The following is an 18,362-nucleotide window of genomic DNA, read 5'->3' as shown; positions in this document are numbered from 1 at the left end:
ATATTGATGGACACGTATTATCCTATCGAACCGACGCGACGGGAAAGATTAAATGCAAGATTTTGAAAATACATGAATCACAAAATAATAACAGTTGTTTATATTTATTTTGAATAATTACAAATAAATGTGATTTGAATTTTTCTGTAAGTGTGTGTTGCAATGATTATAAATTAATTTAGATTTCTATTATCACGAATAAAATTTTTATCACGGTTTTTTAAAGTCGATTCACTGTCATAATAACAAATTGCTAAACTGATTATATTTTATTTTTATCATCTAATGTTCTAATCTTAATGTGGATATTTTGAGAAGAAATTACTATAATTTTTACTGCCACTCGACCTTCATTTCTACAATATTGTAATACCATAATTTTATAATTATAATATTGCAATAAAAGTTGATGAGAATTATAAGAGATCAAATAATCAAAAAAATAAATACTATGGTAATTTTTTTTCACATTATCCATAACAAATTCAGAAAGGCCGGACTATAAAAATGAGAAATGCCTATATTTGGTTAATTTATTAAACCAATCAACATCAAATAACGCAATAAATTAAAAAAAAATATTTTGTAATTATTAGACGAAATTTAACATTCTTTTCTTCAAAATCAAATTTCACATTACTATAGCTCTTTCAACACTTCAAGTACACTTGCACATCGTGTCAACTCTAATTAGAAACTATTTAAGTGTCACACGATTTCTTTACACCATTGGTAATGAAAATTCGACCAACAGGATCAACATTCCTCACTTACAATAAAGAATCTCGGGAATGTGAGCCGGTAAACCGAGTTCCAGAGCCGGCTGATCGAGTGGATGCATTTCGTTGTGGTCAGCCTTCTCGAAGTTTGTGACGTTCACAGTGTTTCCGGCGTTACTGCTGTTCCGGCGGACGTTCTGCGACTCTGGACTGTCATGTGGCGGTGTCAAGATATCTTGACGAGCACGCCGATACATCCCTTCCAGAGACAGAGCCTCCCGGCCCAACATTTCCAGGCTTATCATAGTCATAACTGCGACTTTCTATCCGATTCACTTGTCTCCAGTCATTTCTTTTTCTTCATCGACAATTAGTCAAACTCCAGACGTTGATAATTTAGGACTAATTAGCTGAATACTACGTGTAGCTTTTGATCCTAATGTTAATTTTTATTTTTCGCTTCATATGACGTTCGTTTATTGAATCTTGATTATTTTGGGACTTTTTACGTCCCCATAGAATTTCAATTTAATTTTTCTTTTATACCCTGATGATTAACATTCATTATTCCTAAGTTCTAGGTCTTAATATCTAGAATATTCGTCTCACCATCATAACAGATGTTATATTCCACTGTTTTTTAAAAATAAACATGGATATTTCAATCCTTTTCGGTAACAAATTTGTCCCAATTCAGTACATATTTTTAAATATGTCCTTCATTTAACAATAAGTGCTTCACCAACTTCATTCAACAAACTTATCCAACACTTTTGTAAATCCATCGAACTATTGTTTTAAAGATAACAAAGGACCAATGATTATAAAGGATGTCGATGTATTGAGAGAAGGAAAATCATTGAGAGTGAATCAGCGAGTAGCGATGCTAACGATGCGAGGATACGCGACAGACTGTTCGAACGATACTGGAGCTGCTCGTGCGCACGTGACACTTGTGGGTGTGGCAAATTTTCGGTGGGGCGTGTGGCAATCCTATTGGCTATGGCTCGCACCTACGCTTCTAACGCTTTGACACCGATTGGTGGAAAGATCGACCGCCTCCAATATGGCGATCGGCGCACCACAAACAGCTTTCCGTACGCGAACGCTGTCCTGACTTGCTGGGTGCTGGCTAGAGTGCCGGTGATGTGCTGTTGACACGGTGATGATACGCTACGAGGATGAGAATGAACGTTTCTTATGTTTCTGATGCTTTTGACAGAGAAATGTATTGGCTTATGTTAGGGTGGTGACATTTGCAGTTGCTGGGGTTGAATTTCAGTTTACTGCAATTTTAGTTGGATGGTTAGTACATATGTAAATCAGAGGTCTGGCAGCGATCTTTGATCTTATTGTCTATGTATAAATGTTCTTACTGAAGTTACAATGATTTTGGCAAATTAATTTAGTTAGATATATAAAAGAATAGAATTTAGGTATTTTCGTTAAGTTCTGGATTATATAGATAGACATTTTTTTAAAGTACAGGTAAAAAAAATCTATAACTTGATTAGATCATGTGCGAATATAATAATTAAAGGAATTAGAAAATATGCAATTTTGAAATTTTTATTAATCAATCAAGTGTCAGTTGCCTCTAAAAATGACTTTTTTACTCAGGAAACCCCATATTGCAGCGTGCACATGTATTGTTTCTTTTCTTAAAAGCTGTAATTTCAAAGTATAAATTGTTTGTATAATTCCTTCTTTGTCACTCCGAAAAGCGAATAAATCTGTATTATGATTTGAAAGCTTAATAAAAAAAAGAAAAAAGTGAAAAATTAGTTCTTAAATGAACGTTGTACAATATTAATATTAATATTTTATTAGAATCTAAGAATCTAATTAATTATATGAAAATTGTTGTTTTAAATTGTTCATTTAGATTAGATCTATTTCCCTCGTTTGTTATGTAATTATTCCATTTTTAAAGTTCCTTGATATTCTCTTCCAAAGTTATTCTTCTGTGTTTCTAGTGCAAACATACACAAATTAACTTCATCGTCAAAAGTTATAATTACAAATATTATTGATACGCTTTACATTCAATTTGAAGTAGAGTAGAACAATAATTAGTCTGGCAAGCGGACCATAAATAAGGAGTATTCATTGTTTAATTTTTCAAAATCACATCTGACGACTAACATTTATATCAAACTATTATCCAATATCATTTTTTCATTTAGTGATAAATTTTTCATATTCAAACGTTTCAACTTAAAAATAACAATTGTACTATTATACTATCCGCACTGACAAAATTATTGAACAATGGGGATTGATATTTTATAAATATTGTAAAAACTAAATAATGCTTATGTTAAAACGACTGGATTAGAAATACAAATTCTTCGTTATCTCAATGACATATTGTGATATTTAGAAAGGGAGATGGTTAACTTAATTTTTTATTGGCCAAAAAGTATTTTTATAATTTGTCCATCTACTAGCATTTATTATTTTTTATTTATAATTTGTTAAATTTACATTGAACATCCTATACAGGAAAAATCGTAATAGTATTGATTTATCAACATGCAAAAGTTCATAAAAATCTAAGGAAGACATTCGTGCTGACTTTTTTGTAAGAACAAATAGAAACCGAACCGAGTCGTAAAAAGAAAAGAAAAAAATGACAGAGAACCACCCCACCAGTTTGTGCTCGCATTTTCTTCAGTCGACGATCATCCAACGGCACATCCGTGGATCCATTTCCACGGGTACGAGCGTGGCTACGGTTTCTATTCATCAGAATCGTCACGTAAAAGAATTCGTCGGCCTTTACTCGGCGAATTCCTTTGGCAACGTCTAGAGAGCTGCGTCGATTGTGAAAGCAAGCGTCGCGGAAAGGCAAAGAAAGTGGGTGGAGGCGAGCTGGATGCTGGAGAAACGAAAGAAGCGAAAGAAGCGAAAAAGAGGAGGAACGGGGCTGAAGAGTAGGTGGGGGACAAAAGGATCCGAGCGAAATTAAGAACAGCCCTCGGCTCGGGGGGTGAGGGTCGCCATTTTATAATCTTAGTCGAGATCAGACGTGTATACTCTTTTTTTTTTTTTCATCCCTGGCTGGCGAGCGCGCGCCCATACACACCGAACCGAATAAAGTCGACGAGGGTGGGTATAGGTCGACGTATAAGTAAGTAGACGTATAGATGCGCCTACCACCATCAACCGGCACACTTTCAATGCTCGTCTTTGTTTTTCTCGGTCGCGTCAGATGGCTCGTATCCTCTTTGTCCTTGTATCTCGTTCACCCCCTTCGCCTTTCGGATGAAAACCCTCTCTCCGGTTCGCGTTTCAAACGCGGTGCTCGCGATTTTCCTCTTGGCTGTGCGACCTCTGATCGCACCCCTTAACAAGCAGGTTCTGGTCTAGAAATTTTTTAAAACCGACTTTTTTTTCTTCTATTTCATATTTCAGATCTTTAACCCTTCCACAGTTTATCTCAAGTGACATTGTTGATTATTGGATCCAAAAATATTGTTTAATTTTTGTCGTTTAGGACGCTGTTATACCCTAGTATAAAATATACCTACTCTAGTAATACGCACATTTTTTGACAGCAATTCGTAATTTTATTGGACTTTCAAAGAATTAACCTTTGGATTAAAGTATGTATTTTTGCTGTAAGAAAGTAGCCATTTTTGTTTTATTAAAAAGTAGATGCTTTTTTCAAAAATATATTTATTGTAGGAGAGGGGAGAAAAAAGCGTTCTCAGGTTCGTCTGTCAGACTCGTCAGTGGGGCTGATAACAGACGATCCCTGCCCTAGACACCTATCACACCGCAATTCGAAACTTCTATATATTCGAACTGCATCCCGGGCGACCGCTTGCGAGAACACCGTCACTGATCATCTCGCTGCCACCTAGCGGTCTCTGGTCCGAACTAAAGCCCGGGCGAAACCCTCCTCTCCCCCTCCACTTAAGCGCCGACAATATTTCATAATTTTAATTCTTTTCTTTCAAATTATTTATTATCTCGGATTATACATACTATCTGTACTGCACCACTCTCTATAATGAATAAACAAACAAATACTTTCCAAGTAATAAAAGTGTTAGAACAAATAAATGATAATTAAATGATAAACTATAGAGAAATCAATAGAACTTATTTAGAATATTCAAAATATAGGAAATACATAAAATATTTTTGATCAACATAAACAATAAAAATTATGCTGGTGCCTATTTGTATAAATATCCACAGCCTAATGATAATAAAAACTAGCCATAAAGTGCAATGACGTGTAACCAATTTGCATTATTACCGCTGAAAAAAAGATACATCACACCCTGCCTGGCAAATCGTTTGCGTGTCAAACTTTTTTTTATTGGCACGTCGTTTTAGAAGCGTGGAAGGAAGGTGACGCGTACGCATAGCAGATTTTATGGGCATGACCATGGTCGTGCATGCAAAGTGTCGAACCATCTGTTGCCTCTCGTCCCATCAGGTGGAAAATTTTACATTCTTCGTAGTGCGACCGATCTAACTGGAATCGTTGGTCGATTATGATTCTACAGCGAGATCATAAACGAGTGGATGATTTCTCTGATAGTTGTCGATTGTCATGGTCGATTAAAGGCTTACGAGCTTGTGTCTCGCTTGAACAGGTTCTTGTCTGGTGTTCGAACCGTGATTACTGTTCGTTGAACAATATGAATACGTAAATTTCTAAGCGTTTATTATGTTTTTGTAAGGAAGAGGTTAGTAGTCATGTAAACAGTGAAAGATGGAAACTCGTTTATAAATTTAATGAAATTATTTAAAACTATATTAGAATACGACACGCTATAATATATGTAGACAATGATTTTACTATGATTTTGCTAGATTTTGGAACATAGTTTTGTCAGAAGAATGCTCTGTAACATTTGATAATAGAATGCAAGGTCACTTTGACTTATAACAATATCAAAATATACTTAACTATAATGAAGTATACATAAATACTGCGTGTATGTATATACGCATAGAAAGAAATGTACGATACATATTGGGCTAAAATCACCTTGCATTCAGCCTAGAAGATTCAGCCTTATTATAATTTGATCTAAACAGAAAATCGAAAATGCAAAATAATGCAAGAAATAATAATAAGATTTAAATGCATTCCGAAATAAAAACTAATAATTTTCTTTCAAATTATGCCCAAGAAATTTAAAAGGGTCAGAAGATACCAAGAATGATAATTAATTAAATCACCCAATAAGTTATAATAATAAACTCAATAATTACTAAAAGCAACGAAACAATTTATATTTAGTCTAAAAGAATTGAAACACGTACAGTAACTCATAGTGACAATCGTCCACCCTCAATGGGGCGTATATTAGTCTAAATAAAACAATAAATACAAATAGAATACAATGATTGCGCATATTAAATTATTAAATTAAATTAAATCTATTAGATATCTATTAGATGGCGTTATATGTATAGGTGACACCAGTAGTTCTCAATGTTGAACGTCGACCTGTTTGTCGGGTAAGTTTTGCGATTATGTTCCTTCCTTCTATGTCAAATTATCATATTTATCGTTAAATCTTAAAGTAGAAACATAATTTTATACCTTGATTTAATGGTATACTTAGCAAAAATGTTTCTCTATCGTGTGATATTATTAGATTTTCTCCTAGATTGTTAGTTTTTGAAATATAATAAAAAATATTCCACTTCCATTATTATTTAAACATTACATGTTTATAATGTAGTAACAATTTATATCATTTTATTCGGTAGATTTCACAGAATTATTGCGTGAAAAAAGAACCTGAATATCTGCTATTGTAAAAGTATAAATCATTTTCAAAGTTGAATATTTGCAATTTGTGTTTAAGATTTATTATCGCGAAAACTATAAAAATTAGATAAAAATGGCTTAAAGATTCGGATTCAGCACACAAAAATCTATAAGGATTACTCATTAAAAATTACAAAATCAAATAACTATTGCAATTTATCAAACATTGTTGCAGGTGGACGATTTTCACTGTGAGGTTCATTTCGGACATGATTCTATTTGCAATGGTATATCTCGATTATTATTCAACAGAATCTTTTGCTTTTAGATTATATTATGTAGTTATTTATGTAGAATAATTTAATATGGGCAAACATTGTATTTTATTTGTATTTATTGTTTTATTTAGACTAATATACCGATTGGCAACTGTGGTGTGGGTGGACGATTTTCAGTGTGAGTGACTGTAGGTGGCTCATTCCACCCTAATATTTAATCTCATAATAAGTTCCCTGTATGCTTCTTCAACGCCATTAATTCATTCGTATCAGAGGCGTCATGTTAACTTTTTCCTAGATACGTAGTTCTATCATCCTTTATTCTTAATAAATAAAAAATTTGAATTTATACATACGTAGCAATAAAAAGATAGGGGTAAGAAATTTTACTTTCTTTTATCAGTAACTTACCAAAATACTTCACATCAACTTCATTCATGAAAGTTTTTCATCAATCTGTTGTAGTTATTAATTGCCGATTTTTAAAATCGATATTCCATAGCTCTAAGCTAGCAAGGTCAGCTTCACAAAAGCTACCATACCTTACTCGACGCCCCTGGCAGGAGTTTACCTTCTGTTACTACTTCACTTTTTGCTGTCCATTCCTCATCCGTTCGCATTTTCAGCAGGACACCTGGAAAGCCGAAGATGTCGCTGGTTGCCGATACATCCGATACAACCCTCTCGTTTCCATCGCGAAGATCCATTAAGGGGGTGGCTCTGCGATTGCGCGACCCCGTGATTTCCGTGGGCGTCCTCCTGGAGCTTCGATCACCCGAGCCCACCCTTCGTCGACTCCGTTGCACATGTCGACACGCCTCCAGGAGTCGTTCGTCACCGTAAAAAGCATCAGTGCTAGGTTTTATCGCGGCCTATCCAAGGGTGGAGGTTCGCTCGCCTACGGGTTCCTCCTGGCTCGTGGCAAGACTAACGACCACGAGGCAGGAAAAAAGGGGGTTGCAAGCAGTACTGGCTCGTCAGGATGGAACGCATCCCCCCGGCGTTGCACACTTGACCCGACAAACGATGACATTTCTCTCTCTTTTTTTTTCATTTCGCTTCCTTCGAGGATATCGTAAATATCAGAACGAAAGGTCAGGGGATGAGGGTCGGATTCGAGTCATTATCGGCGCTTCTGGCACCTTCATCCCCTAGATGATGATTTTTCTCTCGATGCTTTTTTGTTTTGGTTTCTGTTCTTTGTAAAACATTTCATTATTCCAAAACTTTTGTCATTACATCATAAATGGGAAGTGCAATCTACATTTATTACACTTCTTTGACTAAAAAATATTTAATACACATTTTGTTAAACAGTTCTCAAAGAAAGTCTGTTCAAGTTTATAAATGAGATAAATAAGATAGCTGTTTTATTTCTTATTTTATAGTAGGTATATATATTTAGATTTAACGACAAAGAATACATAAACGTGGTCTTGCTTGAAGGCGCGAACATCACATAAAGAAATAACGGTTTTATATGTAACGGCCGAATCATTGGGCCACAGTCTATGGTAGGGATGCACTCCTAGCGCATACGCAACGTACTAAGTACACGACAAGGCGCGTTGGCATCGCCAACAATAGCTCTTTAAAATACCGTGTAGAATATAAATTCTTATCTAAATTGCTATAAAGCAATTATATAATTTTTGGAAACACTGGAAGTTTCTTCTTTAAACAGTCGTCAATGATTTTTTAATAACAGAAATATCATTAAAACTAATCTCAATTTTAGTTTAACAGATATAAAATCAATAATCAAATGGTGAAGTATTAAAACCGATTTTAAAACGTAAGAAGCCTAACATTATTAATAACAAAAGTTTTTATTTCTTCGGGGGTTCGGGAAACTTTAAGCTGGTCTGGTAGAGATTTGGGGCTGAATTAATTAAATTATGGTCCGTCATTAATTTTTTCCGTAAAAATTTAAGTCACAGTGTGCCGTTGAATGCTATCCAATGTAAAAAAATTAACAATTTTTAATATTTAGGTATATTAGTTGATGCATCAACGTGTTGATATTCTATATAAAAGGTTTCACGTTCGATCTAATAATTCGATCAGCACGGGGCCAACGATACGGACGGGGTCCGCCTAAAATTCATCGCCTAAAAAACCATATGCGTAAATGGGGCAGGCGAGCAACCGGCCGATATAAATTCAAACGTATTTACGCGGTGAGGGTGCCGTAATTTATTACCCGCCGATGTAATGGAAACGCCCATGGAGAGGATCTGCCCGTGCAAATTCAGTTATATGCAGTTGTATCTCGCTCCCGATTCCTCCGCGCCTTCCACTCCGCCCAGCCGCGGGAATAGCGTTAAATTAAAAAACGTACGGACCTCGTGAACGCGCGTATTTCATCGATATCGCCTTTTTGCCGGTTTGCTCCTCATCTGTAGAACATTTTTTCCACGACTTTTTTTCGAAGAAGTATTAGATCATTTCAAAGAATTTGTATCATCATAAGACACTCTTCCCTGTATATTTAATTTTATTTTTTGTTTTTTTATGTACAAAAAATGATGAGTTGCACGAAAAATACAGGGTCGACCAAAGTCACTTTCTCATTCCAAAAAATTTTACATTTTGTTTTTAATCATTATTGCGTTCTTTTCTTTTTTAGAAATACAGTTGAATTGAAAAATAGTTTATGATAAATACATATGTATTTATTATACCAGTGTGCGAAAATTGTTATGTAATATGTGATGAAACATATTTTCTCCTAGATTAGTTTTATTGTTTTAACAAAATGCATGATTCGAATTAAAAATTTAGGATTTAAATGACATTATTATCAATCATTAGTCACATTGTTTTACCACTCTTTCAACGAGTTGATTTATTGAAGAATTAAATAATCCATCATTTAAAGTTTTAATTAAATTAATTATGCTGAGAAAAGAACTATTTGTGAGCTACCGAATCGTAGCCATTGAATGGATATAATTTTCCTTATTTAATTAAAACAAAATATTTGAATCAATAAATAACTTTTTAATTAAGGTTTGTTTTTCAATTTATTTTTACAAAATTTACAGTAAAATAACGTTGGTCCAACCTGTATAATTTTGTTGATCAAAAACAGTCTAAGAACACTTGTATCATAATAAAAAAAGCAACACAATTGTTTTTTAATCTTCAGTTTAAAGAAATGACAAAATTATCTACCGTGAAATTTTCAATAAAAGAATAAGAATATTTAATACACCGCACCGCTGGAAAAAGACCATAGAGAACCTGTTGAGAGGTATCAGCCCGGTCATCAGTGACAGAAAGAATGACTAAAACCTGACACGATCCATTTCGAAATCCAGCGTTCCATTGTCATTGTGTCGAGTACAAAGAGTATAAAAGCACCCGCTCGGCAAGCAAGCGTCGTTGAAAAAATAATAAACCGTCATTTTTCACCGACCAGTTTCATCGTCGACTACAAAAAGAAAAAAAAAAAAAAAAAAAAGAACAGGTTGTCGCATTCACGGCGTCGCAACGAACAAACGTCTATATACCGACATTGGCGCGATTCCTCGTCGTAACTAGGAGCAGATTTGGCGCGTTTTCGACGAGAACGAGCGAGGCCGATTTCTTGCGACAAGCGCGACGGGCAAAGCAGAAGTTAGCACCAGATGTGCCATTGTGTCATGGACGTGCACGCGAGCGGAATCGTCTGCGGGGCAGGGAAGCGGGAAAATCGGACCGAGACGAGGTGTACGCAAAGTCGAAAACAGAATACGTAGCAGAGAAAGCTGGGGAACGAGAAAAGGGTAGAGAAAGAGTAAGTGAGTCGAAATATAAATTCTAGTGTGGCCCTTTAAAGTCTCGATTCTTTTGCTCTTTATTATATTTACTGCTATGAAAGTAGAGCTGTTTTGGTTCTTGCACTTCTTACGTGAAGACTAAAAGGTATCAATTAAAATTAGTGTTTATTCAATATATTGTTCATAAAATATTGTATATTTTATCAAATTAAATAAATATTTATGATTTATGATACAATCTCAGAATACTTGAGATTTTATCCAGAATTTTATCTAAGTAAAACTAATCGATCAATTAATTCATATTACTGTTTTGAGATTGTAATTGATGAGTTTTTTACATTAAGAGTCTACAAATGATTAAGCATTTGATATTTGCACTAATTACAGAGTAAAAAATCATCGAAAATATACAATTTTAGTACCAAAATGGAAAAAAATATTACAAAATGATTATTTCCACAGGAAAGTTACTAATTAGTTAGAATAATAGTCAAAGGATTAAATTTCCTTCAAAAATATTTTTCGTTCTATACAATTATTTACATAATTAAGTTTCAGAGAATTTCGGATTTTGTTTGTAAGTTACTATATTAAACTGCAAGTAGATCCTGACAGTTGATAAATGAAAAAATAATTACATAAACTTTCATAATTAAATAAATTTGTCAACCTGTATAATAAAATTATTGTTCTTGTTATCAAACTACGCATATAGAAAATAATGACTTTCATAAATAATTAAGAAATGAGAACAGTAGGACAGTACTGAATATTTCTCACATTACTCAATTTTAAATATCATTAATTCTTTCTCTGACGCATAGACACCTTACTGATTGGAATTATTTTGCATTGAACGCAATTAATCATAAATTCCTAATAAAATAACTAATTATCCATTTCAATTAAAAAATCTCTATCCTGAAATTTTTATTTTTGTCCTGCAGTATCTCTTTTACAATTGATAGATCCAAACGATAATACAGAGAATTTAAATTTTCACTGGTGTAGTCATGGGTACCGTTTCGTCGGTAAACAAGAAGAAGGGAGGTAGGGTAGAAAGAAGAGAAGAGGTAAAAGGGGTGAAAAGAGCGCGTGCGTGGGTGTGCCGTCGCGGCAGAATAACCACCGCCTCGCCAACAGCCCCTTCTTCGTCGATTTCAGCAGCGACCTCGGACCGCCAAACCCCTCTAGCTACCTCGTCATTTCGAATTTCGGCTACGTGCAATCCTCGTTGCAACTCCCCCGTCCGCGTTCGTATGAAAAGCCGCTCACAAAGCCCGACGACAGCTCCCTCTCATTGTCTCCTCGGCACCGTCCGAGATCTCTCAAACGTTTGTACGGTTAAATGGGCTTAAACGACATACGCCCGCGCATTTGCGTGCACCGGTCCGTGCTCGCTGAACCTTTCATGTCCGGTTCCCTTTTGCTGTTTCAGGGATAATCAAAAGTAACGCGATCCCTGGAGATCAACGATGTCTGACTTCGCAGCCAGTTCCGGCTTCGTGGATCAAAATCCAGCGGGTAGGTGGGGTGCACATGGATGGGATCAAGTTCAATATGTACGATTGTGTGCAATTTAGGCTTCTTTTAGTTAAGGAGAAGTATAAAAAAGGGAAGATCCTGCTTTTCAAACTGGAAAATTTGTATGTTTAAGGGGGTAGATCTATGTTATTAAGAATAATTATAGTTCGCCTCAGGGATTAAAATTTTTATCTGGTGATTAGTGACACTATGGACCTTATTGCAGAATACCGGCCCTAATTTTAATTTAGTCCTCAAACACCTACTGGCCCAACAGAAATTTTCTCAAACTCTCAGTTCACCCCTGGTTCGTCTGTAGATCCTACGACGTTTGGTCATAATAGGTTATGCATGAGAGTAGGAAATTCTAGATTAGACTTTTTCTAGGATCTCTACAGGGTTTTATCAAAAAAAGGCTCTTTGAACTATATTTATTTTTCTTTAGCCAAAAAAGTCTACTTTGCACCAAAGTGTACTTATAAATCATCTCTAAATTTTCACTTTTAAGTTGAACTGTGTATTAAATGTAACTTTATGGTAACCCTATGGTTGCAGAAGAATTCAGTACTAAATGCCTGTTGTAAGCAACAAATTTATAACTGTGACAATGATAACTATTTGGTATTAAGAAAAAAAAAAATAGAAATCAAGCATAGAAAATTTCAAGGGAAGTTTTAGAATTTTTTCTGTATTTGCTTTCATTAATTTATGATTAAAGTCTTACCCTTTTCAATAATTGTAACTCAACTATATGACTATAAAATATAAAAGATTTATTCGTAAATATAGCCAAGTGCGGTAGGTGCACACAGGTTGTCCTAGAAATCAATCATTTGTAATAAAAGTCAATTAACCGCGTATATGTAGTAATCGACGAGTTTGATATCTATGGATAGTGAAAGATCCGTCTGACAGAGGTGATTTCAACGGAAGAGATTAATTGGATTTATATTAGACACCTAAATATTTGGACTTAACGATTGGAATAATGAAATTGGAATCTCAAGTACATAATTATCTTTATGTATTATAAAATAATCCGTTTGTTTGAAGCTATTTTGATAGAATCTAAAAGTAAGCTTTTTTAAATTATGGTGTTATGATTGGTTGTAACATTGTAATATAATGAAAAAAATAATAAGTTTTGATATTGCAAGCAATCAGCTGCATACTATTATGATCAAATTATTATGATCTTTTCTATTAAAACTATTTTTTATACATAATATTGTACAGTTAGGTATTAATAAATACAAACTAAAAGCACTGTTTATATTAATTTTATGATTAAAATTTCTAGTTCTGTGTTCATTCGATTAAATATAAGAAGAAAAGAGATAATTATAAATGTATCCATTTTGAAAGCTTCAATTTAAATACTGATCAGAAATGTAAGTAAATAATTTGTTCGTTTTTACTCAACATTTAAAGTAGCATTCCATTTTATGTTCTCACAATTTTTTTTCCTGATAAAACTGATGCGTATACGAAACGACAGCAAACTTGGTGTTTCATGGAGGATGCAATTAAGTAAAGTGCATAGAATGAGTTGAAACGTACAGTGTAAAAAACTGGAAAATACCAACGATTAGGATCATAGATATTGCAAATGGAAAACTGTTGAATATTTCTCAATGTTTACGTTAAACTTACAATAACCATCTCTTCAGTTTTTCAAATAATTTTCATATTAGAAATTAATACGAATGTACATACCAATTTTGTATACTTTATCAGTTATTGAAATCAAGTTTAATATTATTATTTCCCGCATTTCTAAGTATGCAATTTTTCATAATTTAATTATATTACAAATATTTTAGAGTATAAAAAGGAAGAAATTAATTCATTAAAGATGTAGTAAATAAGAAATCTAAACACTACAAAGACAAGTACTATCAAAATCAAAGATAAAATATCGTGATAGGGAATAATCACTACTGACAATAAAATAAATTCACTGTGCCTAACCAACGACATTAATAAATCCAATAACTTCCGACCGATAAAACGGCAACTGATCCGTCGAATTCGTTTTTCTCCCTTCTGAACGATCCTGGCTGGCAAACAGTTGGCCGTGGACGACGAAAATTCATCGGGAATTGTGCAAACATGTATAAAATGCTCACAATGTGTCCGCGGGACTGGCTAATATACGAATGGTTCGTTGCGGCTCACAGAACCCCAGATAAAAAGGCCATGGACCTGTTTTTCCCTTCTTCACGTGGGGTGAACACCATGGAGAAAAGAGCGAGTCACGTTCATGGATTTTATCGTCGATTACAACTCGGACAAATGATGTCGATTAACTTTATTAGAAGCATTCGTATGATTTTTATTAAATTTCATAAGTAGCATTCAAGCAAGATTTTAAATTAGAAAGAATTAGGAGCAAAATTAAAGCTTTCAGGTTTAAATAATTGCAGATCAAAGGAAATTATAAATAAAATTAAAGAAAGGGTCATGCTTAAAAAAATGCAAATTAAAAGAAATTAGGATAAAAGTTTAAATTCAGAAATGTAAAAAAAGAGAAAATTTCAAATGTAGAAGCTTAACAATTTTAAAATAAGATCAAATTTGAAATCTAAATATTTTTATGAGAATATAGATTTTCCCCTTTATAAGCTATTAACTATTTCCTTTTTCTTATTAAAAGCTTAAACATCAGATTTTGTAATAATTTCTATTCTTCAGCACATAAGCACATTTTTTTATCCTGCCCCTTATTTTCATCCCTAAAATCATACATTTCGAAATATTTAACAAAATAATTGCATTTGATGCATCTACGACTTACTAAAAATACAGTTTCGCTCAACAATGTACAAACACTCTCGTTTGATACCAATGTAACGTACCTACTATCAGTAAAGTTATGGTGTGCGAAGTCACTCATTGTCGGATAAGTTCGGAATTTCAGTAAACTTGACTTGCATCGGATTACAAAGCGATCAGAGTGAGGTTTCTGTATTAAGCTATCAAAGTAACACGTTACGTAGGTAGGAAACGCATGACTAAAGCAAGCACCACGTACACCAAATGGGGTTCTTCGCGAGGATGGATGATGGTCCGGGGCTTAAATTATTTATGCGCACCGCCCATTGCGTGTCCTGCATATCCATGCGCTGGCTTAGGCATATGGGGACATTAGCTACCCCATTAAGCATTTTATCCAAGTGTTCCTTCTATCCTAGAAACTGGCTCGATCCAAAATGATCCATGACGAAGGATACAGTGATCAGAATATAATCAGACATTGACTAATGTCTGTCATTCTGTCTAAAAACGAATACATAGATCAAACTATGTGCAAAATATATTATGAATAATTGTCAGAAGAAGAACAGAAAGGTAGATTTAAAAGTCTGTAAAAGTATGACAAATAATTGTGTGTAGGTATATTTACCTTTGATTTTCAGTTATTAGGTATGGGATACATTATTCAATCTATGTAAAATTTTAAGATGTACAAATGTAATTAGAGAAAAAAATGAATATGTATGTGTGTGTGTATGTAATGTTTTTGGTTCATTTTAGGCTTTTATTAAACATGTTATTGAGAATCGGACAGCGGACTATGGAGAGAGTCACAATTTTAATTCGATTTTGTATTATATATTATTCTCATTTTCTAAATTTTGCACTGTTTCGTTAAAAATTATTCTAATATATGAAACTCTTTTTTCCTTTAGGTTAATATTTTTGAATAAGTTTTGTAAAGTGCGATCACGATTGACCCAAATTCCGTAATTTGAAATTATGTATAGAAATGACGTATACTTAGTGATACAATTAATTAGTGAAATAATCAGTGATACAATTTATTAATAAATTAAAGAATGCTAAAGGTTCTATATTTAATTAAAAAAGCTACAAAATATGTGCAATGAATTATTCTTTACACGAAAAAATGTGTTAATAACTATGGTTTGAAAAATCGAAAAGAAACATTTATAGAACAATTGTTTAACAACAAAACAAGTAGGTATCTATCTATCTGGCACCCAATTTCCTAATCTATTTTTTTATAAAAGTATGCATTTACATAAGTAACCCATAATCAATTAGAAGTATTATTTCAACAGTCCAATCAGTTAAAAAACCTGAAGAAAAAGTAAAAGAAAAACATTTTTTCCAATATCTCTGTCAATACTTTCTGCAGGAGACAAAAAAAAGCATGTTTTTATAAAAACAAAAAACAAAACAGACTTTCAAAGGAAATACACGTTTAACGAAACTGGTAATAGCACTCCTTACATAGATATGCTACGTAATCGATAATCGCTTCCATCATGACACCCACTCGTGCCCGCTTAGCCTACTTCCTTCAAGCGTTCCACGTGTGACCGCACACCCTTGTCTCGAAGGGTGTTCGCGTACACGAACACATACGGCATATAGAAGCAGTATGTACATACGTAATACTGGCTGGTATATGTATCAGACGAAGAGGGTTAGAACATTTAGCGAGTACATTAAGGAAATTGCGTGGACTCTTCGCACCGCTCCCTGTCACAGCCAGCCTGGTCTCGCATTCTTCCGTATAAACCACACGAGCGAGGGGTGCGAGTAAGGGTTGCCTTTTTCCCGACCGACATGGAAAGCACTCGCACATATATATACGCTTGTCTAGCTTCCAGATAGTCGAATAGATAAAAGGAGCAGAGAATTGAAAGAGATGCGCTGATATGCCTACTGACGTGCTGTTTTATAGCGGAACGACGATACGCAACTGTTCGAAAGATTAAGTAGGTAATTTGTTGGCTGACGCGATGTTGATTGATTGAATTAATTATTAGCATTTCAAAAATTTTTTATCGAAAACTTTTTATGAAAAATATTATTATAATTTTTATTTTACCAAATATGTTTAGATTTATTTCAGGATTTTATTAAAAATATATATTGTGGGAGATATTTAGTAGAGGTGTGTGAGTACTCGTAATTTACAAACCGAGCTGAACTCGCTTCGATTGTTCGAGCCGAGCCGAGCGCTTGAATTTGCCGAATTACTTGAAATCGACGAACTGTTTGAAACAAAAGCGAGCTACTCGCAAAAATCGAACTACTCGAATTTACTTGAAGATGAAATTTCTCGAAGATGATTTGATGTTAACTGGTTTAATTAAATATTAAGATTTGAAGATTTTTCATTGAAGAATTTCCACAAAAGAAATTAAGTATTACAATTCCTATTTTACAACACTTTGATTGTCTGTTTAGATATTTGTTTTAGATTTCATTATACATATGTACAATTGCAAATATATATTGGAGGATAAAGACGATATTGTGGGTTTTGGTGAAAGAAATTCATGTTACTGATTGGTGTAGGATTGAAATACTTTTACGACAATGTAAGGGCGGGATCTGTAATATTTGCTGTTGTTAAACGAATTAAAAACAAAATAACAATTCGTTTCCAAAAATAGTAATTCAAATAATCAACAGTGAAACATTGGTTGAAAAAGATGAATGTATAAAGAGAGTAAGCAAATCCAAAAGGAATTGAGAGGCAAGCAGCTAATAAAAGGCGTATAAAGACAAACGACGATGAAACTAAACGCGAGAAAATTCACAGAGATGCGAAAGCAGAAGAGAGTCCGGGTACAAAGGGACAAAAAGCGATAAAGAAGGATAGAATGAAAAATTCGGCAGTAAAACAGAGGGACATAAACGAAATGGAGCACGTTGAAGGGAGAAACGCGGCACCAGACCCTGATGGGACAAGTAGGGTCAAGTGAACTAAAGCAAAACTACCGGGATAGGGGTGTTAAGGGGACAATATACGTTTCGGATCAGGGGTGGAAGATGGCTTTAATCTATTACTGGTCGACTAGGTGGAAGTGGCTTCTTGTTACACGCTCGTTTAGACGAGACGAACTCTAAATTGATCCTCCATGGTCGCTTGTATTATAGTAATGACTATAAATCGTATCGATTGAAAATAATAATCAATTTTAAATGAATCAATGTGAATGTTGCTCTTTTTAATATTTACAATATTAGTTCTTTGCCACGAGAAGTTGATTGATTACTTAAAGTGTGCATATGTGTGGCTGATAACATTATCATTAGACTAATAAAATTATAGTAAATTAAGTGTTAGTAAAATAGTTTTGTATAGTATTGCAAACTGTTGAAGATACCGACGCGACGGTATAGAAGAAAACTCCACACACCTAGTCCATAAAATAGCGCAATCTATAATTATTGTGCGTATTACAGGTATAGCTAATAGGTAAAGAGTTCGGCAAAGCGGGCTAAGTGCGGACGTACTCAATTATTCAGTTATCACAGTTTTTGTTCTTTTATATTTTTTCTTTTTACA

The 18,362-nt window shown here is 34.0% G+C and overlaps 1 protein-coding gene across 2 annotated transcripts in view; it reads right to left on the bottom strand.

Moving 5' to 3' along the window:
• Window positions 1–18,362, bottom strand: part of Lim3 (Lim3 homeobox protein) — a 73,575-nt gene that overhangs the window by 14,060 nt on the left and 41,153 nt on the right. The window contains exon 1 of one of the 2 annotated variants that reach the window (XM_034334862.2): window positions 775–2,140. The exons of the other annotated variant lie outside the window; for it this stretch is intronic. Within the exon in view, the coding sequence (XP_034190753.2) occupies window positions 775–1,030 (256 nt within the window). The 5' untranslated portion in view covers window positions 1,031–2,140. Of the gene's footprint in view, window positions 1–774; window positions 2,141–18,362 lie in introns of those variants that run through there. 2 annotated transcript variants of the gene reach the window in all.

Source organism: Osmia lignaria, chromosome 14 (assembly GCF_051020975.1).
Source record: "Osmia lignaria lignaria isolate PbOS001 chromosome 14, iyOsmLign1, whole genome shotgun sequence".
Taxonomy (NCBI): Eukaryota; Metazoa; Arthropoda; class Insecta; order Hymenoptera; family Megachilidae; genus Osmia; species Osmia lignaria.
The sequence above is the reverse complement of the archived record's forward strand: the minus strand, read 5'-3'. Positions and strand labels throughout refer to the sequence as shown.